The sequence below is a fragment of the Manacus candei genome, unplaced genomic scaffold, assembly GCF_025592945.1.
Source record: "Manacus candei isolate 608988 ecotype Guabito, Panama unplaced genomic scaffold, ASM2559294v1 h1tg000015l, whole genome shotgun sequence".
Taxonomy (NCBI): Eukaryota; Metazoa; Chordata; class Aves; order Passeriformes; family Pipridae; genus Manacus; species Manacus candei.
In genome coordinates, this window is record NW_026138063.1 from 9,825,611 (window position 1) to 9,846,545 (window position 20,935).

A 20,935-nucleotide genomic window follows, 5' to 3' on the forward strand; every position below is an offset into this window, starting at 1 on the left:
CCATACAGTAAATCCAGTCTTCCCTCCTTCCCATATCTTATTACTATGATTAACATCATCTAAGGAACATTACATTGAACCTGGCAAGATTAGCTACATTTTAAAGATTTCTACAGCAACCAACATTCTCCATTTATTGAGTTGATTCTCTGGTCTTTAGTAGATTGCTGGCTCATATTTACGGGTGTCAGATAGGGAAATAACAGCATTCTTCAGAACTGAATTTCACCACACAAGAATTGGAAGACTTATCACTAAAAATGAACATTATCCTAAATTTGCCCTACAAGAAGGGAAAGGCAGAAGCTGTTGTTCCTCCTCCAAAGCTCCTCCAGAGAAACAAAGGCAAATATAAAATTTACTGCAGTGCACCACAGGAAGACAAAATGTCTGAGATTTTGCCATCTTGTTAAGGCTGGTATTTCTTGAGCAGCTGTGCCCATCAAACATGCAGGAAAGCCATTCTAGGATATTTCCTTTACCTATCATGAACCTTTGAAATGTCAAGGTTGCAGCCACAAGCACAACACCACCATCCAACAGCAACAATTGTTTTTAAAGCTCTGATGCTAAACACCAGCCTGCTTGCCAGCGACACTCCTCCATGGAAGCTGCCCAAGTTGGTTAAGTACCACAGGCTGGGCAAATAAATGCCAAGTGTCAGACAGATGATAAATCAGAAAGGGCTGTGGAAATCTTAGGCTGTTGCAGACAAGGCTTGTTGTTACCCAGGAATTGTCTGTTTCTACTCAGGGGGCATGCTGACCCTGACAGATGGGCAAGATTTGTTTAGCCTCCATCACATCATAAACTCACGAAGTTTTTAGTGAGAGGAGCCTCAGGAGGATACCCAGGGAAGCTGGCAGTGCTGTTCTTCCCAAAGAAGCTATAAGCAGATACAGACTGAGACAGCATAACCCTGCAAAACCTGAACTTGTATCAGAGCAATCAGCTTTGACCAGAATCCTGCTCCACCCAAGCTTTCAACATCAACAAAGCCACCTCACTTCCAGGTACTTTAGCTCCCAAGATCCTCTGAAATCAAGTGTGGCCAGGATATAGTGTTCCCAAAGACAGTCCTTGTCTGCAGATGTCTGATTTCCAAGCTTTCCAGTAGACTCAGGAATTTTCTATCAAACAGCAACATTCCCTCAAAAAACAGGCTGGGAAGTACTCAAAAAGCAACTGAAACCTTGCTATGCCGAATAAAACACACAGCTTGGTCTAAACTACCTACTGACAAAGCAAAACTTTACAGATACTTAAGATGAAGTTCCACTTAGCAGCCATGCAAATCTCAACTCCCAGCATGTGACAGACAGATGCCACAGAAAGAGTCAGTACTTCTGTCCTCAAGGGAAAGGGAGTTTTAAGCTCTTTTATGACAGAAACATCAGTCAGTCTGAAAAAAGATTTTGATTACTAGCTCTGGAGTGAAGTGGGAAAACCCTTAAGAGTCTGATGAAAACCAGAAAACAACCCAAGGGATCTGATAACTTTCTGTTAAGGAAGTTTAACCAAATTTTAGCACCCAAAGAACCTAGAGGATTGAAGATTTAAGGGAAAATACCAGCAGGCAATTAGTATTAGATGAAAAACTGTAAGCACCATACAATTTAAAGTGGCATTTCAGGATTATTTTTTGGTTTATTGGGGTTTGTTTGAGAAGAAACTTCAGAACAGGAGGTTTTACCTTGCAGAGGTTATAACTGCACACAAAGGAGCAACAATCTGTGGAATTCCTCTGTATGGAGCTTTGTCTTCCCAAATCCAAGAGTGCTGATACCATAGAGTGAATCCAACCTGCAGTCTCATGACTAGGTTACATGTTTCACACAAGGGACAAAGGAGTTCTGTTCACACACAGCTCTCTCAACTGCAAAGCCTCCAATACTTAGGAAAAGCAGTTACTATGTGGAACTACAGACAGCAACACATCACCAGCAGTATCTCCAGGGCTCAGTGACATTTGCTTGGGGCTCCATAAACCACTCTGCTTTCCCCCAAAGCCACAGGAACTGCCCTACCACTGAAAGGACATTATCAGGGACCAGTCCCTCACTGCCTACAGCCTGTCCCAGGGCACTCAAAGGGTTTTCACAGACCTCTACATTTGCCTTCAATTTTAGTACTGTCAGCTCAGGGTCATTGCAAAACCAATCACGGCTAACCCTGAGCTGAAGAGCTGTTTGAGAAGAGGACAATGAAATAAAATTATATAAAAAGAGATGCTTGGCTTTGAGATTAGCTCAAAGAGCCTTTGGAAAGCCTACAACAGTCTGAACAGAGCTAATTTGTGAGGAAATGTCACTCCTGAAAAGATGATATGCCCCACTGCTATGACAGAAGCAATTCTTGCCATCACAGTTTCACAAGCCTTGATTTAAACTGATCAAACCAGACACCTGCCTCTGCAAAATAATATGACTTATATCAGCATCAAGAGACAAAGACAAGCTTTGAAGTGAGAAAATATTAATCTGATACTGTGATGTGTGACTTCTTATACATAAGCACTTGCATACTGCAAAATCTTCATTTCACTTAAACGAGAATACTAAAATACACTCAAACTGAACAGCAGAAAAGACGTTTCTCCAAATTAAGTGACATATTTATTTCTTCTCTATTTCTTTCCTCCACGAGAAACTGTTTTTATGCCCCTGCAAACGTTCTGGAGGATAACCAGTCCCAGCTACACAGGAAGGTGGCTGGGGAGGCACGCAGAGAAAGAAGAGGAAGGGTGTCACTGTTGAGCAATTAATTTTCCAGTAATCTTTCCCACAGTGTGAGTTTTCCACCTGGGAGGTCAAACACGAGGGTCAACATTTTCTGCTTTAGGTCTTTCCACTAAACAAACAACTAGTTTGTAAAAGCCTTGTGCAACTCCACTTCCAACTAGAGCAGGAGGCCACTGTGGGTGTTTGCTTTTGAAAGCCAGGGTATTTTTATTTTAGACTGAAATCTATGTAGGCACCTACCATTTTCATGGATATAAACTATATGCTTTCTAGACTCTACATCTCTGTCAGCTGCTCTTCCTATGCTTCAAAAGCTGAAGGTACCAAAGTCTGTTATAACAGGCTAAGCACAATAAATAGTGTTACAATGAACCACGTAAAAAAAAAACCCTCCCAAAAATCAAGCTTATCAAAAAATTTTAGCATAATCTGCATTAAATCTCTATCTGTGATCAGTCTTGCAAGAACTCGTGGAAGTTTACCAACTTTAGCACATTATCTATTGCCGCAACCTCAAAAATACTACGAATCCAGAAAAAAGCATATTACTTGCCCTTCTTGAGTCACAGGGCTTAGTTTTTAAGACTGATTTAGTTAAACAGTTACTTGATTTCCAATTCAAGAGCTGTGATAGGCCTCAGGCTGATCTTACCCAGCTGAGAAATCAATCTCTTTTCTACTTGTTAGAGAGAATTTAACACAGTGACATTTATGGGTTCCTCCAGTAGTAGCTCGTAAGATCAGGCTATCAAAGTATTTCATTATAACTAACATTCAGAGAAAGTTTTAACCCACTACATTGAGAAACCAAAATTAAACAGCCCGGCTTTGGCTGCTTGTGGATGCCCTGTTTCAGGGGTTTTTTAAATAAAAAAAATATTTATCTCCATAGGGAGGCTTTTTACCTTTAACATCCCATTTAAGAGACACATTCACTTTAGTACTGCAAGATCTCTTTGTTACTAACAGCAAAATTTCATGGAGTCAACACTATCAGGGATTGGCTATTACACAGGCATCTTAGCCCCTGAGTATCAGATGGACTCAGACCAAAGGCAAACCAGCACTCCAGATTCAAAGAAGCAATGCAGAGAAAAGCATGACTCTGGCCTGAGTCAGCTCAGATCCAGTGGTCTTATTAATTTGGACTCTACACCACAGAAATTGGGCTCTCCTAGCCCTGAGCTGATCCTGGAAGCAGCACAGCCACATTCACAGAGCTTCAGCCAAGGGATTATGTCCTGCCAGCCCCAAGCTGGCTCCACATGAAGCCATTTGCACATGCCACATGGCTTACATGTAAACCAGGACAAAGCCACCCACAGGTAACCAAGGGCTGACTAACTTGGACAGAGTAGAACTGGCTCATGTTAATGCACTCATGACTAACACAGCACATTCATTACCACAGTAATTGTAGCAAATGGACCAAACAGTTCATTAGTGTGAACTCACCTTGGACTTGACCTGGAGACAACTGACTGTTTTCTCTGGCATTTATTGCCAGCACATCCTCACCAAACTGTTCAGTCAACAAGTGTCCAGCTACTGTATCAGTGTTGGCAGGACATCTGCCTCGTTTCTTTTGTTTCTTCCTCCAAGAGTCCTCCTCATCAGAACCAGAAGATTTCTGCACAGCCCCATGGTGTCTCAGGCTGTTTGACACTCTCCCACCCAGAGCATCACTCGTATTTAACAAGTCAGACCCAGCTCCACGCTGATGCAAGTAATAGTCCTCCTCCAGCTCCAGGTCTCCTTCAACAGCATTTTTTTTATAAGGACATCTGTTCAGAGCAGTTTGGGGTTTATCATTCTCAAATCCAGGCAGGGGCTGTTCCAGGTGAGATGTTCTGACCGGTGAATAGCTGTGCATGTTCAGCCCGTTCCTGGCTGGATTATCCTTCACCAGGCCTCTCCTCAGAGGCGGGTCCAGATCCCAGCTGGGGTCACTGGAGGTGCCTTCTTCCAGCTGCATCTTCTGTGCAATGTGATTCAAGTAGAACTGGAACCGGCCACTGTGGTGCTTTTGCACGAGCCTGGCGTACGCGTTCTTCTGGGGGGCAGCGGGCTTGCTCAGTCCCTCCTTGGCACCTTGGGCAGAAGCAGTACCTCTCACGTGCCCCAACTGATCCATAGTGCAGTAAAAAGCTCAAACTTCAAAGAGTTACAAATAGATACAGGTGAAAAAAGGGTTATTTTCTTGAAACAAAGCATCAAATAACTAATTATGTTAAAAGAAACAAAAATGTAAAATGTACAGGAATTCTGGGTTGGTCAGTCACTCCAGCAGGGAGAAGGGGTTTCACAATGTACTCAACACCTGCCCAGCACTGAATACTTGTGACCTAGGAGTGACCACAGTCCATAAGCCCCACCTGCCCACACACCACATAAAATAGGGATTTTGCACTAAGGCTGACACCCCAAATACAAGGGATTCCTTTAATCTGCTCTTCCTTGCCTTTGAAAAAGCCAGGAAAATTAAAGCAGTGACTGACAGACTGTACCAGAAGCATCAGTTTAGTGATTACCAGAAGCAAAGTCTTGTCATTTCCAACTCAAAACCAACTGCATCCTTCCTGAAATGCTTTACTGTTACTGTCAAAACATACACTGCCTGTCACCTCACTCCCACAGTGACCTTTGAATTGCTTCAAACAGCAAGACTACCCATTTCAGCTTATCTTTCTAGCCACAAAGTCCCTCTCAGAAATAAAATAATAACTATCTTACACGAGCTCATAGTTCCTAGTGACTGAGACACACTGGCTGCAGCTCCAACCAGCACCAGTTTCTGTAGGTGGTATCACACCTTCACCTTCACTGCACGAGTGTGGAGCTTGAGCAGGTCAAGCATCTTCCAATCCTTTTTCTAGATTTTAAGCTTTTGGAGCAAAACAATCTAGTAAATTGTCCTCAGTTACTACTAAGGTAAATTATAGGTATAGACAGGACATAGCAATGATTTTTGCTGTACGTAACATGAAAGAGGAATATAAGAATTTCTTGATAATGGAGCCCAGTGCAATTGGCTTCTAAGGGTTTTCACAAAAACACCTTTTTACTTCAAGACATGTCTAGAACTAAACAGCTGAATTTCACCCCAGCTGGTACATAGAGAATTTCAGGGCTCACTGTCATCTCTTCTATGCCAGAATGGTGGAGCACTGGAATGACCCTAAGTTTAAATAAAGGATACTGTCCATTAAACCTCTCTCCTCACTTCTCTAAGCACTGGGGTGTTGGCAGGGCAGAATACAGAGCTCAGCAAAAGAGGAATTTATATTCCCTTCCCTACTCCCACCATGCTTGGAATTTTTCTTTGCCCTTACTCAGCACTCTTCTCCCTTTCTCTGCAGAGGATAAGCACCCAGGCAGTCTCCTCCACGCAGACAATGCCTGGGAAAAGGGTATTATCCCTCAGGGACCAAGGGCTGCAGAGCCAGCTCCTCCTCAGCGCGGCTGCTCCGACCCTTTCGGAGAAACAACCCGAGCTGCAGTGAACTTGACTTAACTAATTGAGCACGGATGTGAACGGGCTTCACACCACCAATCAAACACTAAAAATCCCTGAACAAATAGGAAAAATTCTTTGTGTGGTTTGTGATTCTTTGTATTCCTAAGATTTTCCATTGGTGCTGGCCAATAGCTGAACTCTTCAATAGACTGACCTGCTACTGAGCTCTTACAAAACCCTCACACGGGTAGGTCCGCACGAGGCTTCTTCTAACGTCACCTTCTCCTGCTGCCAATTCAACAGGAGCAGATAACATTTAGAAAAGCCAGCGAGGCTACTCTCCAAACAATGGTTTGGTTCCGGGAGACAGGAGTTTTGTCGCCTTTATTTACCAGCAGAGAATAAACATTCACAGCTTGCCTTGCACTATAGCTCTTGCAGTAGTTAGCAGTCAGCAGTTGCAGCACGAGGAAAGAACAGCGACTGGAGAGCCCCCACAGATCACAATTTCATTATTAGCCTCCTGTGGGCAACTGAAATATTCCCAAGAGAGCAGAGGGAAGGTAGAGGTGGGTACGGGTGAGGGTACTGGGGACGGCGATGAGGGCAAGTGGAATACCAGGATGGACGCGCAGAGGGAGGACGCCCGTTTAACTGGGCCCAGTATGAAAACAGCCCTTGCCTTGTCACCCGGCCGGTTCTGATGGGCAGCGCTGCCCCACCACCCGCCCCCGGGGGTGCCCAGTGCTCCAGCCCAGGCAGCGCTCCCGGAGCGGGGCACAGCACTCCCCACACCCCCAGCACCTGGGGCAGTCCCTCAGACCGACCCCTCGGCAGCGCGGCCCGGGCGGACATTGCCCTCCCGCCGGGCCCGGTGCGGGCGGACTGGGCAGCGAAACGCCGGGCCCGGTCGCGGCGGCGCTGCCACGGGGCTGAACGCCGTCGGGTCGGGCCGGGAGCTGCTGTCAACGCCCTGCCCGGGACCCGAGACCCCGTGCCCGCCCCCAGCCCCGCTCCCACACCCCGGCCCGGCTCACCGGCGCCACGGCCGCTCCGCTCCGTTTGAATGTCCCAGCGCCCCGTCCGCTTCCGGGGCAGTGGCGCCTACGGGCCGCGGCGGGGCCCAGAAGGCTCAGCGCGAAGCGCTCGCTCGCACTCGTCGCCTCACGGCGGGCGGGGGGGTCCCGTGAGAGGACAGGTGGTGTCCCAGCCCCGCTCCCTCCAAAAGAGGGAGCTCCCCGGGATCTGCACAGTCTGCCGGGAGAAGGGGAGCCTCCAGACCACTTGTCCAGTCACAGAGGGTGAGGGTGGGAGCCGACCTTCTCCTGCGGAGGCTGAGATGGGGCATGGGGCGCTGAGGGGAGGTGGGAGACAGCAGGTTCTGCCACCCAACCCAGACCGTCCAGCCCGCAAGGTTTGCGGCCAGCGTGGTCCCTGGGGTTGGCAGCCACCCCCTCCCAGCCAGGGCAGCGGATCTGCCGTCTGGGATCCCCCTCTGGGATGGGTTGCTCCAACTCACTGCCGGCGCTACTGCTTCACCCGGAGTTTGTAGCCAGATGGATGAGAAAAGCACACGTTAGCTGATTTAGTACTGTATAGATCTGAGACTTATAATGACCCCGTGGGAACCACCTCGAAAAGCCGGACGGGGAAGCCTCCTTGAAGACCTGCATGGTCTCACCTTCACTGCAGAGAGGAGCAGGCTCCCAGGATCTGTTCCCTGAGCTCCTGGTGCTCCCCTGGCACTGGAGGTTGTGCACCAGGAGACCTGATGATCCTCCAGCCCACCCACGCGATAGCACCCAAAGTGACCAACTCATGGTGCTGCGCAGCAGTGGCCTGATCTTCCCCAGGAAAAGTCAGAGCCTGTGTGTCAGACGGTGACATTAAAGCACGAGACCAGAGTCAGGAGCTGTGACTTTTACTCCCTGCTCTTTCTGTGACTGCAGACCTCCCACAGATCTTTATGGCACAGTCAGGGTCTGGCTGACTGGAGGTACGTGGTTTGGTCACCCCAGTGTTACCTGCAAACTCAGGCTGATTTTGCCAAAGAACTTCAAACAGAAGAAAATCTGGAGAGCAATAAACTGGCCTCATGGGACCCCCAGTCAACTCTGTTTGAGCTCTCTACCAGAGAGTGTGCTCCCCTGCTTCCTCCTACTTCCCTGACTGCTGCCAAAGCAAGAAGGTTGATGTCTGCTCTGTGAAGGCAGGGTGGTGGCATATCCCTGGTTGTGCAGGGATGACCCGAGCCACCCCTCCAGGCTGCCCTTGCTGCATGGAGAAGTGAGGAGCTCACCCGCCTGGAAGAACAGGGATGGGGCAAGGGGAACCTGGGAGCCTAGAGCCCCACTGTCCCCCTCCCTGTGCCAGCCAGGTGGGAGCAGCAGCTTCCCTCCATGTCACTGAGTCACACTGTGTCTCTGCTCTTCTTCACCCCAGTGGGGATGAAGCAGAGCCAGGAGCTTGGCCAGGCTCCCCCCTGCACCAGGTGGTGCCACCAGCTGCAGCAGCTTCAGCGTGCCCTGTTCCTTGCACAGATGGGGGAGGAAGCGGGGAGGATCCGGTGTTTGTCAGCGCCCTGCCAGCGCTGGGCTCTGCGGTTTCGCGGTGATATCATGTGTGGTGGGCAGGACACAGCTCCTCAGCTGGACACCTCCGTCACCCTCACCTCCTGCCTCCAGCTGGGCCCCTGCTGCACAAGGGACCATGAGCCCCAGCAGATTGGCAGAGCATTTCTCAGCCCTCCTCTCCTGGTAGCAGCCAGGGATCTGGAAATCGGGTCTGGTCCATGGGGTAGAGCCTCCGTTTGTGCCCACTTTTGCTCTGCCCCATCACTGTTCCCACCAAATGAGAGATACAGCAAATATGTGTCACCCTACCAGTGTCCCATGGGAACACAGCAGATCCTGAGTGGCTGGGACCAGTTGTGTGCCCATCCTTCACAACCTTTGGAAAAGGCCATGTGCAAATATGGCAGCAAGTTGGTGCCTCATGCAGGACGTCACCAAACACAATCCCTCCCAGGGAAGGGCTGGACTGCTTCAGTTTCACCTTTGGCTCCATCTTCCATCCACACCGTCCTTGTGGCTGCTGAGCAGAAAGGAGCAGTTGCCTCACTGCTGCTTCCATGACCCTCCATGGCAGCTCATGGGCTTCCTGAAATGGAAAGGTCCCTGGGCAGATTTTTCCCCTGCATTCTCATTTCCTGGGGTCCTGTAGCAGCAAGCCCAGCCCGGTGCCCTGGCTTGCTTTCCCACAGTGCAGGATTATCTCACCATCTTCCCCCCGGCAGTAACTGGTAGCTGTTTCCCCGACTGTTGGAGGCTGGAACGTGTTGTGGCACCTCGGCCGAGGTGAGAGCAGCACATGGCTCCTTGGCCGGGAGCGCCCCGCTTACGAAGGCTTTGGCTCCTCTGCCTGCAGTTTCAGTGAGGAGTGAGGGCCTGCCCGGCGCTCGTTTACATCAGTGTTAATCAGCAGTGACTGGCCAAAGGGCTGGAGCCACCCTGGGATGACTCAACAAGGGGAACCCTGGATGGGAGCAGGGCAGTTCCTCTGACACCTCCATCCGCTTCCCACAACCCACTTGGCATGAACTAACACTGCACATGGAAGTGCCACCCCTGCCAACCTGAGTGTCACCTATTGTTAATAGTATTTCAGGTTGCAGGCCGTGGCAGGGGGATGGAGGGCAGCGGGGTGCTCGGCCTCTGTCTCCCTGCTGTTGTCCAGAGGATAGACCCACACAGCACAAGGATATACTTAACAGCAAAGTCGAGCCATGGGTTTGCTCTGGAGCCTCTGAACACCCTTGGAAATGTCTCAATTGCAGCAGCAGCACCCAGCATTAGGCCAGAGTCTCGCTCCCTTTGACATCTCTCAGGCACTGGGAGCTGTCTGGGTACTTGACCTGAGGACTCAAGCCATGCTTGGGGGGATAGAGGGAAGCAAGACAGATTTATTACCATAAATGAGCTAAAAATCATCACTGTCTTCAGTAGATACTATCTGCTGTGTCACAACACATGTGGTCTTGCCCCACCCGTCCTTCAGCTTCTCCAGTCTTCTCCTGAGCCCTCCATACCTCTGGTTGGGAAACATGCCACCCAAGATCAGGACTTATGGGTTCCCATCTCCTTCAGTGCCTGGAGAAATGCCTGCAGCATGACCCAGACAGGAGGGAAAATCTGGTTTGGCTGTGTTCGTCCAGTAAAGGAAGAGAGAATCAGACTTCAGGAAAGAGGGACAGGCAGAAGAGAAACAGGTAAAAGAGGCAGTGAAGGAAAGAGGTGGGGTGCCAGCTAGGATGTTGAAGCAGCAGAGTTAGTGCTTTGCACCTGATTTAGTTGGGATTGCCCGCATTTGTCTCCTGGATACCTTTAAGTCTCTTCCACAGTAATCCTGCCAGGTTATAATGTCCAAATGTCTTCTATCACACGGCCCTCAGTTTCCCTGCATCCTCCTGCCCTTACATGGCTGAGCGTCCCGAAGGTGCTCAAAGTGGCTTTGGATGACACCAAAGCTCCGTGGGTCCTATCAGGAAACTTGGGCAAGGAGCTGCCCTGCACCTACTGAGCTTGTGGGCAGCGGGGCTGGGGGACAGGGGGGACAGGGCCCACCTAATGTTCTCAGGAAGGTGGAAAAGGCACTTTCCAGGCAGGCAGGGACTAAGGAACTGTACTGCTCTGCAGTCACAGGATTAGGGACTCACCTTACAAGCCCCCATTGCTGCCCCTGCATCTCCCATTCCACACACGCAGGATGGGGTCAGAACAGCCCCTGTGGGGGCCACATTGGAGCTGGGTGACCAGTGGGACAAGCACGGGGCGGCAGGGGCCAGTGCTTCAGCAGAGATGACGGGCCAAGGGGTCAGTGGGCACATCCCCGACAGCTCAGTGAGGGCAGGCAGGGGCTGCTGCCAGCCCTGCTGCCGTCTGGCAGGCGGAGCAGTGAATGAGAGCGGAACTTATCAGTATTACCTCATGTGAAAGCTCGGTGCCTTTGTATCTCAAGCAAACACCGGCCATTATACCCCAGCAGGCTGGCATTGTTATTCTGTCTGGTTGCTAAAGGTTAGGACTGTGGAGCCCTGCACGTCCACAGAGGCTGCCTGTGGGGTGGCAGCGGGGCCACCGTGACACTCTGCAGCCAGCAGGGCTCCCCAGCCACAGGAGCAGCGGCCCCAGATATTCCCAGGCATGACCAAGGCCCGGCTGGACTGTTAGCTGCTCCACAAGGCTGCCCTACCATTTGTGGTGCTGAAATCTCCTTCCCATGCCAGCACTTCGCTGTGGCCGGTGTAACCCCATGATGCTCAACCTGGCACCTACACAAACTCTCCTGTGGGAGATAGCCAGACTCCCTCCAAAAAAGAGAAAAAATAGGCAGAAAGCCCAAATCTGGCTTCATCAGGATCACAACCCTGTCAGGAGGTCAAGGGCTTGACTGCACGTCAGGAGGTCAAGACCAGCACTTATTTGGCTCCCTGCATCCCAGCACTCCCTTGGGGTTTCCCACATCCCGGATGTTTCAGGGAAAGGCCCAAAAAGTCCAAAGGGTTTTTACCTTGAAAGACTGATGCCAAAAGGGACTTCCCACCACTTGGTGCTGGATTCCCAGGAAGCCATTTCAGAGGAGCTGGAGGGTGTTTGGGGCTGGCAGGGGGGCTGCAAGAGAGCTGCTGACAGCTTTGGTGAGGATGGCAGGGTTTGCACAGCCAACCCAGGTGGAAGAGGCTCCTGCCAAGCCAGAACATGCACTTCCGCCAGAGCCGTGGGGCTAGTGAGGACCTGCTCACCAGGCCTGGATGTGCACGTAGCACATCAGGGCACAGACATTCCCCTGGGGCTGTGGCAGGGTGATGTGGTGTGGTGGTGGCATCTGGCTCCAAGCTGTGTTGGAAACCTCCTAGGTACCGGCTGGGGGTCTGTCCTCACTGGCCTGTTGGATCCTTTCTTGGGATCTGCACGAGGTATGGCTCTCTGCAGGGATAAATGTGGTGTCAGTTATTCATCCTTTGGCCTTTCCATGTCATCAGCTCTTTGGGTAGTACCTATTCCAAAAGGAATGCTCAGCACCAAAAACAAGAAGACTGGGCTGATCTTGGGACCCCCAGGCCGTGGGTGAAACACTGCCAGACTCCCATTTCTGGGGGGAAGTAATCTGAGAAAGGGAGGAAAAAGAAGACTGTGGTATTTAGCTTGGAAAATCCCAACAACCTGCCCTTGCATTAGCTGCAGAGCCGAGGCTGCTGGGAACTGGAGGCAATGCAATTCCTATCCTCCGAGGACTGACACAGAGGGAGGCTCATGGCATGGACTCACCCATGCATTAGAATTGCTTAATTTTCTTGACATTCAACAAAACCCTGAGACATCGTGTTCCTGCTCCCACCAGAGCAGTGAGACATCCCAGCCCCAGAGCACAGCCATCCCAGTGCAGCCCTGGGGAAAATACGCAGAAAGTCAGGAGGAGACTGGAGCATCCCGGGAAGCCCAGAGTAAATGGCAAACAGCCAAAGGCAAACCCTCCCCCAGTGTGTTTCTCTCCTCTGGGGGAGAAACACACTGTGCCTGCCAGGATGTCAGCACTTCACTAGCAAAGACCTATGAGTCTCTACCTGGGGCTTGCCCCTATCTCCTTGCCCTCTTCACTCTGGGAGGTCTGGGAGGGGACAGAGGTGCCCTCTCAGTCTCCATGCCCTTGCTGCACCTGCATCCCCATCCCTGCCTGCCCTATCAGGGCAGTTCTGCAGGGCCTCTTCCCATCCCAGTCCCAGACTGGGAAGAGGAGATCTTGGCCACATACATGTTGTGAGCCAGAGCCCTCTTCCAGACCCAGAGAAGACAAGGGAAAGTGTAAAATCATGCAGTGTTCCCTGTAATGCCTTATTCAGCAGCAGCTTCCAAAATAAACACCAGGGGTGTTCAACGAGGCCAAAATCTCCATCTGTGTTTCAGACAGGCGGCAGTGCTACCATAGCACCCCAGGAGCATCACACCCCACCCCCATGACAGCCTAGTGGCTGCCCAAGCCCAGGGGCTATTGGTGGCCAGGTCTGAGCCCCCAGAAAGTGCTCCTGCCTTAGGGGCTATAGGGTTATTCTCCAGAAAAGCTTTCTTCATAGCGTCCTCAGGAGGCACATCACTTGCTGCATCCTGCCACAGCGGTGGGACCAGATGGTCCCCTGCCACTGCAGGCACCAGAGGCTGCTCATCCATCCCTATAACCCAAATTTAAATCCTTCCCCAAATGGCTTCTCACTGAGCCTGCTATCACCAGACCCCTGGAGAGGTAGCATAAAACCTGTGAAAAAAACAAAAACAGAAACAAAAAAACCCTGTGAAAAGCTCCTGCTGTGGTACATCAAACCCTTGGTGACATTCTCTTGGTGAGCACAGCACACATCATGTTCCTTGGGACTGGTAGTTGGCTGCACTGGTGGAGAAGTAGCTTCTCCATCCTTGTAGCTGCTCCATCCTTGTACCTCCTCCATCCCACCAACAGCTCCTTGGGCTGGCCACTGATTGTGCAAAAACATCAGCAACTGTGGCATCACCATCACATGCACTCAGCCTTCTGATGTCTCTTTTTGCAAAGGGATGATTGGCCCTCACACAGCATCAGCTGGAAATCCTCACACTAGACTTATCCATCACTCCATCAGGAAATCCTCCCTGGCCCATGGCAGCAGAAGAGACATAAATCTGGGCAGTGATTTCCCCAAATCAATACAGAAACAAGCTCCCTAAGGACAAGTGAGTGGAAGAAAAAAGAGTTGGATCGCTGGCTGTTCACTGCTATGGTAGCAGCTTACTGCAGACTAGACTCCACATTTCTGTCCCGTAAACTTTCTCGGGATGATCCTTTGGAAGGTGCCTGAAGCCTGGCTCCTAACTTCAGCTGAGATAGCCAGCACCCCAGGGCTTCCTGGCAGGATCCAGCCTCACCCACAGGCATCTGCTCACCCCTTCCTTGTGATGAGGCCAGAACACCCGGTGCTGCTGTCACACCCCCATGACCCATCTCCTCCCACTCTCCAAATCGTGCTGGCACTGGTCACACTTTGATGAATCCCTCCATCCTCAGGCAGGGAGCTCTCACACACACACCCTCTCCATTCCCTTCCCCACTCCCTACAGTCCCCTCAAGTCCCTCTTCTCAGGGCTTATCCTCACTTTGCCAAGACTCAGCAGTATCTCCCCATTTTTATCCCCACAGCAGCGCATCCCCATAGTTCCTGGTTCAAAGCTGGTATTCCTCAGGGCAGGCCACCCCTGGAGCCCCTCTCTCCCAGTGACTCTCTTTGGGCCCCTGGGTACAATGGGGAGGAGTGTCACCCCCTCCAGCACATCCCGAGGGTTTCCATCCCTCCCTATCCAGCTGAGCAGTATCCCCTTTGCTCTCTAGTGCCTGGAGGGAAGCCCACAGTGAGCCCAGCCCTCCGTCCATGTTCTCAGCTTACACACATGCCCCGAGTCTGTCAGTTCTCATCCATGGTGAGCATCCTACAGGGCTGTGGGCTAATGAAGGTGCATCCCTTTAAGGGTTAAAAGTTTTCAGGCCCCCATCCCACCAAGCAAAAAGCTTTCATGCTCTTAACCCCTTCCTGCACACCGCTTCTCCCCGCTCCAAGCTTTTGCCACCCCAATGGATCCGATCTGGTTTGAGTTAAGGCTTTGTGTGCGCCCGGCTCTGACTTTCGGCAGAGTAATTTGAATAACAAGACTAATTGGATTTATAAAGCACAGCCCTCCCTCCCCCCCACCCCCCAAACCCGAGGCTCTGCACAGCGTGACAAAGAAAATACACTAATGAAAACCACGCTGGTGAGAGCCGAGGGCAGGGACAAGCCTCCTGCGGGCTGGCGCTGGCTGAGACCTGACCGCGTTGTGGCATTTGTGGCAACACTCTAATACTCCGGGGCGAGGGGCTGGTGGAGCAGCTCTGGGACCGACCCCAAGGCAAGCGAGGCAGCCCTTCCTCCCCGCTCTGTGACATTTCCCCCTCCGCCTGCCCCGTCTCCTTCCCCGTTCCGGGTCCCCCGGGAGAAGCCGCGGGGCAGGTTGCCCGCAGCATCAGGGCAGGAGCCAGCACAATCAGGATGGTGAAGGCAGGACCCTGTGGGGTCTGCTGAGCCGCTGGTGACCTCGGGCACCCCGACATCCCCAGGTTGTGGAGCCCCAGGGCTCAGCTGCCTGCTGCTCCCCTTTCCCCTGCAGAAGCCCTGCTGATGGGGGTAGTGGTGCAGAGCCCCCCTCCTTTCCCCCCAGAGAGGCTGGATGTCACATCCCAGCTACACTTTGGGTGGGACGAGGGCTGAACCCCAAGAGAAGGGGCCTCTCTCTGCTCCTTGCCTGCACCCACGGCTCCCTGGCACTCGAGATCGGCTCTAATCCCAACTCCATCACCTCGCTCTGCCTGCACGCAGAGAAATGCCCAAGCACAGCTTCACACTCCAAAAAGTCCAAGTTGTCTCCACCTGGCAGGCACAATGGAAAAACCACCGAGACCTTCACCTTCCAGCTCCCATTCACATGGAGCTGAAAAGCCAATCTCCTTTGAAGTGTCCCGTGCACAATAGCCCGGGCTGCGGAAAAGGAAACATCTCCCTGCTCCCGAACAGGGGATACCACGGACCCCCAAAGAGACATCATCCCCCAGCAGGGGCAGGTCCCTGGGGATTTGTGGAGCAGCAGAGTCCAGAAAGACCAAGAAACGGAGCAGGAGGAAAGGGCCAGACTGGAACAGATCCCAGGGACAGGGGGAAGAGCAGAGATTGTTTCCCTGGTCCCAGGGAAGAGATTTGGGGTGCAAATCCAGCCTGATGCAATTCAGCCCTGCATACTTCTGCAAAGAGGAGGTTGTCTTTCCTCTGTCCTGATCCCAGTAAGAGCATCCCTCCCAGACAGAGTGCCAGGGATGGTGCTAAGCTCCATCAGCAAAAAGCCAATGGAGCTTCAGAGCTGCCCAGTGTCAACCACAGCAGCAGCAGAGGCACAAATCCTGCCCTCCCAGATGTTGAAGGGGAAGGGTGAGAGCAGGGGGGAGCCCGCACCAGGTATCCAGAGCCCCTGCAATCCACTGGGATTAATCCCAGGATCACATCCTTCTCCTGCACCCTCCAGCTCCAGGAGCAGGTCGGAGGAGGCCAGACTGCACAGCCCTGTGGTGGATCAGCCAATGGGGTCCTGTCCCCAGCAGGGACCCTGTGACAGTGACTGTGCACATCACCAGGGTGCTTGAAAAGCCCCATCTCCTGGCCCAGGGACCCCATGAAGCTCCTCATGAAAGTGGAGAGAGTGGGTCACCCCCTCCAAGCTGAGGGACCCACTTAGGTGCCCTCAAGGAGTGCCACTGCCCCCTCCCACCCCCCTGAGTCCCCAGCGTCCCTGCCAGGGAGGGCAGTGGCCCTGCTGCTGCCAGGCAGGGACCTGGGAGGTCCGATTTATTCCTGGATGTGGAAAAAAAAGGTGCTTTTTTCGCTCATTCCTGTCTTTTGGGCTTAACCCCCCACCGGGACCCCCCCCCTCCCGCCTGGCCTGTGTTCTTCTGGGGGGGGTCACCGAGGCGGTGGGGGGAGCAGAGGGGCCGTGGGGCAGCCGGGCAAAGGGAGGGCAGACGGCTTGCAGGGGGGGCCAGGGGTGTTTGGGGGAGGGCAGGGGCACGAAGCCAAATGCCCCCCGCTTTCCCTTTCTGCTTTCCAAGTCTCAGAGCTGGTTGCCTTGGGCTGATGTGTCATTTGTTCCTGCCAAGGAAGAGGGGACACCCCCCCCACCCCCCCTCTTTAAATTCCTACTATTGTGAAGTGGGAGGCACGTTGGACCTGGTGTTTAGATGACATCACCGAGCAGGTTGGGTTATAAAATGAATGAAGCAGAAAGCCCAAGTTCACAAGCTCGGCACTTTGCAGGCGGCAGGAGGGACCTCGCGGCTCCGCTCTGAACTTTGACTCCCGTCGGTCCCGGCCTCTCCCCGGGGCTGCCCTCGGCTCCCCGCTGCCCCCCCGGCTCCCTTCCCGCCCGGCCCCGCAGGATGCAGATCTCATCCTTGCTGGCTGGTGGACTTTTACTCGCGCTGCTCTCCGTCAGGCTGGAGGCGAAGCCGGCGTCTCAGCTCCCACAGAAGGTACGGCGGGGGCTGCCCTCGGCTCTCCCTCCTCTTCCCGTCCCGCTGAGGGCCCTAACGGCACAGGGAGGGGACGTGGGGTGACTGTGGGGTGGCAGAGTCAGTGCAAAGGGGGGTCCTTCTTTCTCCACGGGCTATTTGACTGCAAAAGGACTCCCTGCTTCTCTGGGCTGTCCCAAACGCGCGTGGGGACATCAGCCCCAGACTAGAGGCTGGAGGGGGACACTGTGTGCCCTGTACCCCGCGGGATCAGCACCAGGAAGGGTGGCAGTCTGCTCCCCGGCGTCACCCTGGGGACCCTGCTATGCTGGGCACTTGGGCAGGGGAGCAGAGCCAGAGCAGGGCAGGCAGCAGGTGCACGGTGGGCATGGTGAGAGGCAGTCCTGACCAAACAGCCCAGGCAGGAGCATCCGGGGTGTCCCCCGGGGAAGGGGTGCCTCAAATGGGGGTATTCCAGGGACCTGGATGTCCCGAGATGCTGAGGAAGAGGGATGCACCAGAGGCCACCTGCACTGGGTGGCACTGCCCAGAGGGTCGAGCAGAGATGGGGACACAGAGTGAGAGGTGCCCCAGCAGTGGGATAGGAGTGGTGGCTTCCTTGTAAGGAACTGGGGTGCAGGCTGCAGAAAAAGGGGTTATATGAGGTGGGTTGTTGGGGAGGTGAATGAAGGTGAGCATTCCCAGGGCTTGGTAAGCAGAAGCTCCGAGTAGGGAGACAGATGGCCTGGGAGATGGGGGGCAGAGATGGAAGGGGGTGTGCCCCCTTAATTGTGGGTCAGAACTGGAAGAGTGGGGGCACCCAGAGAGTATTAACTAGGGGAGGGAGCAGGAAGGAAAGGGAACCCAGATCTCCACATCACTGCTGGGGACACTCTGCAAAGCAGCGGTGCAGGGGGAGCTGGGGGGCAGGACCCCTCCACCATAATCTGAAGAGCTCTGTGAACTGGTGGGGGACGCAGTGACCGAAGGGACCTGAAAGGAAAGGACCTGCCAGCTTTCAGGCCCCTTCAGATCAATGGCAGAGGACAGGGTGACAGCAGCACAGCTGGGGGTGCAGCACCACCGGCCCTTTTGAGGGGACATGCAGTGACCGGGGCACTGCCGGGAGAGGGCAGGAAGACACCGCTATGGTGTGGGTCAGGGGGATGCTCTGACACCAGGGAAGGGAGCATAGATTTAGGGAGGAAAGAAGATGCCTTGGGCACAGCCGCGGGGTGATGGGCTGCGCTGCCGGGCACCGACCCCAGTCCTGGGTTTGCGTCGGCGGGGGGGTGGTGGTGACACACGGACCCCGCTGCGCGTCCTTAACGGGGGGTTCCCAACACCGGCGGGGGCGCTGGGGGCGGTGGCGCTCTGACCCTCTCCCCTCCCCACAGGCGTCCCGCGGGTCGGCGGCGGCAGCAGCGGCGGCGGCGGCGGGTCCGCCCGAGGCGGCGGAGCGAGAGAAGGAGCGGGAGAAGGAGCGGGAGAAGGAGCGGAGCGGCGGCGGCGGGTCGGGCCCGCGGGAGGCGCGGGAGGCGCGGGCCGAGGCGCGGCCGCGGGCGGGCTGGGCGCGGCTGCTGCAGGACCCGCCGGGCCGCCGCCACAAGGGCCTCCACAAGAAGGGCCTGGGCAAGGGCTGCTTCGGGCTCAAGCTGGATCGCATCGGCGCCATGAGCGGCCTCGGATGCTGAGGGACCCCTGGCGGTGAGTGCGCGGCCGGGCCGGGATGGGGCCGGGATGGGGCCGGGATGGGGCCGGGATGGGGCCGGGATGGGGCCGGGATGGGGCCGGGGGACTGCGCTCCGGCACCGCGGGGGATGCGCGGGATGCGCTGCCCCGCGAACGCGAGATGCCAGCGGGCGGGACTGCAGGGGGTCGTCCCGCTGAGCTTCGCAACACCCGGCGTTGTTGGCGGGTAAAAGAGATCCCAAGTTGGCCTTAATTGCGTTGCCACCCTTCCATCACCCCTCCTGCTGCCTTGCAGAAGGATCAGACCCCAGCTGCTCCCGCAGCAGCTCAAGCTGGATTCCCCCTAGTTTGAGCTAAACCCGTAGGCTCCGGGGAGGATGCAGGAGGAGCTCCAGTGCAGCCACATGTTCCCAGTTCCTCCCTATGCTTGACACACACGTTGGACCTGTGGGTAGGTGTTAGGAGGGCAGGGTACCCCGTGAGCCTGCAATGGGAGGGTTAGTGAGCCTCCTGTCTCAGCCACGCACCAATGCTTTTAATGTGAGTGAAAACAATACACAAGTTCCCCAGGTGTCTTCTAGTTCTGCTGACTGTCAAGAGTTGCACTTCCCAACTCTGGCTTTGTATCTGAGCAAGTTATGGGAAGCTTGGAGAAGTTCTTCCCACAGTGCTCCACAGCCACTGCATAGGGATAGAGGGGTGAAGGAAATGCCACTTCCCCACAGTGACTGGTTTGGGAGAAATCTGGCAGTGCCTCCCCTGCCAGCTCTCCCTGAAGGTGCTGGGGGCCACGAAGCTCTGGCCTGGCCCTGCCCACAGGTCACACGCAGATGAACTCAGAGCAGGGGAAGCACTTGCCTGCTGCAGCCCAGACCATTCCCTCTTCTTCCCATGGCACAGCACTGCCCCACTCACAAGGACCTGCCCTGGCCCTGTAGTAACACAACTGGGCACAGAGGGGACCAGATCCAGCATCCTGCTGCTCTGCAGAGCAGTGGGAAGAGCATGGCCCAAAGGATGCCATGCTGGTCCATGGCCTGTCCTGGAGGGATGTGGGCTGCTCCCCAGCCTGTCCTGGAGGGATGAGTGCTGCTTCCCTGCTCCCTCATGTAGAGGCTCCTTAGTCTTCCCCGGGAATCACCCAGCTCAGGGCTCCAAGAAGCACACACACACACACCATGAAGCCAGCTCATATGCATCTGCCCTTGCTAAATCATTAGGAAAAAAAAGATTTCCAGTAGATGCAGGGGCAGGAGGAGCAGCAGCTTCCCTCAGCCTCTCCCCTAAATACCAAACAGCCAGAGAGCAAAGGGTGAGCTTCTTCCTTGCTTTAGCACAAGCAAAAAAGCTCAGGGAGGGCTTCTGCTGACTTCAGCATCCCCCAGCCCAAGGCCAGGGTTACTCTGACAGAGGTTTCAGCTTGGGACAGGTAAGGGTTGTTGTATGGCAACTACTAACAGGCACTTTCTTTTCCTTCCTCACAGGGCTTTGAATCCATAGTCCACTTTCTCCTACCACGCACGGCCAGGCACGGCCATCCCCCAGGCAACACTTAGAAGAGCAGTGATCCCCCTGGAATGGACAAAAGACGTGGCTGTGTTCTTCTTTTTGGTACGAGGAGTCATGGCACCAACTGTTTTGGTTTTGTTACTTTTTTAACAAGTGCTCTCTATCTTATATATATTATATATACAAACACTCACCGAGACAAGGGACAGTGCTTTTCCAAGAGACTGATGAAGCCAGCTGTATAACATTGCTGTTTGTAAATTCATGTCATGCATAAATGTATTTATGTTGTAAAGCTATTTATATATTGTTTATAAAGAGATATTTATAAAAAAATTATTTATGTAACTAAATGAAAAGTTGAGCATTGTAACATTTTTTTTGTCCTAAGTAGTTGGAAAACTTTAAAAAAAAAATCATTCCATGT

General features: G+C 53.6%; 2 protein-coding genes across 6 annotated transcripts in view; one reads left to right on the top strand and one right to left on the bottom strand.

Moving 5' to 3' along the window:
* DIS3L2 (DIS3 like 3'-5' exoribonuclease 2) overlaps positions 1 to 7,350 on the bottom strand; it is a 181,692-nt gene extending 174,342 nt beyond the window's left edge. For 2 of the 5 annotated variants that reach the window (XM_051781609.1, XM_051781608.1), the window contains exons 1-2: positions 7,236 to 7,350; positions 4,197 to 4,895 (exon numbers count right to left, since the gene is read on the bottom strand). In XM_051781609.1, coding sequence (XP_051637569.1) covers positions 4,197 to 4,875 — 679 coding nt within the window. In that variant the 5' untranslated portion in view covers positions 4,876 to 4,895; positions 7,236 to 7,350. Of the gene's footprint in view, positions 1 to 4,196; positions 4,896 to 7,235 lie in introns of those variants that run through there. The other 3 variants (XM_051781610.1, XM_051781612.1, XM_051781611.1) reach the window with 3 other exon arrangements.
* Positions 7,351 to 10,386: 3,036 nt separating this feature from the next.
* On the top strand, positions 10,387 to 20,916 carry NPPC (natriuretic peptide C). Its single transcript, XM_051781673.1, has 4 exons — positions 10,387 to 10,465; positions 17,114 to 17,328; positions 18,705 to 19,014; positions 20,484 to 20,916. The coding sequence occupies exons 2-3, from the start codon at positions 17,236 to 17,238 to the stop codon at positions 18,999 to 19,001; spliced, it is 390 nt and encodes a 129-aa protein (XP_051637633.1). The 5' UTR covers positions 10,387 to 10,465; positions 17,114 to 17,235; the 3' UTR covers positions 19,002 to 19,014; positions 20,484 to 20,916.
* Positions 20,917 to 20,935: the final 19 nt, after the last annotated feature.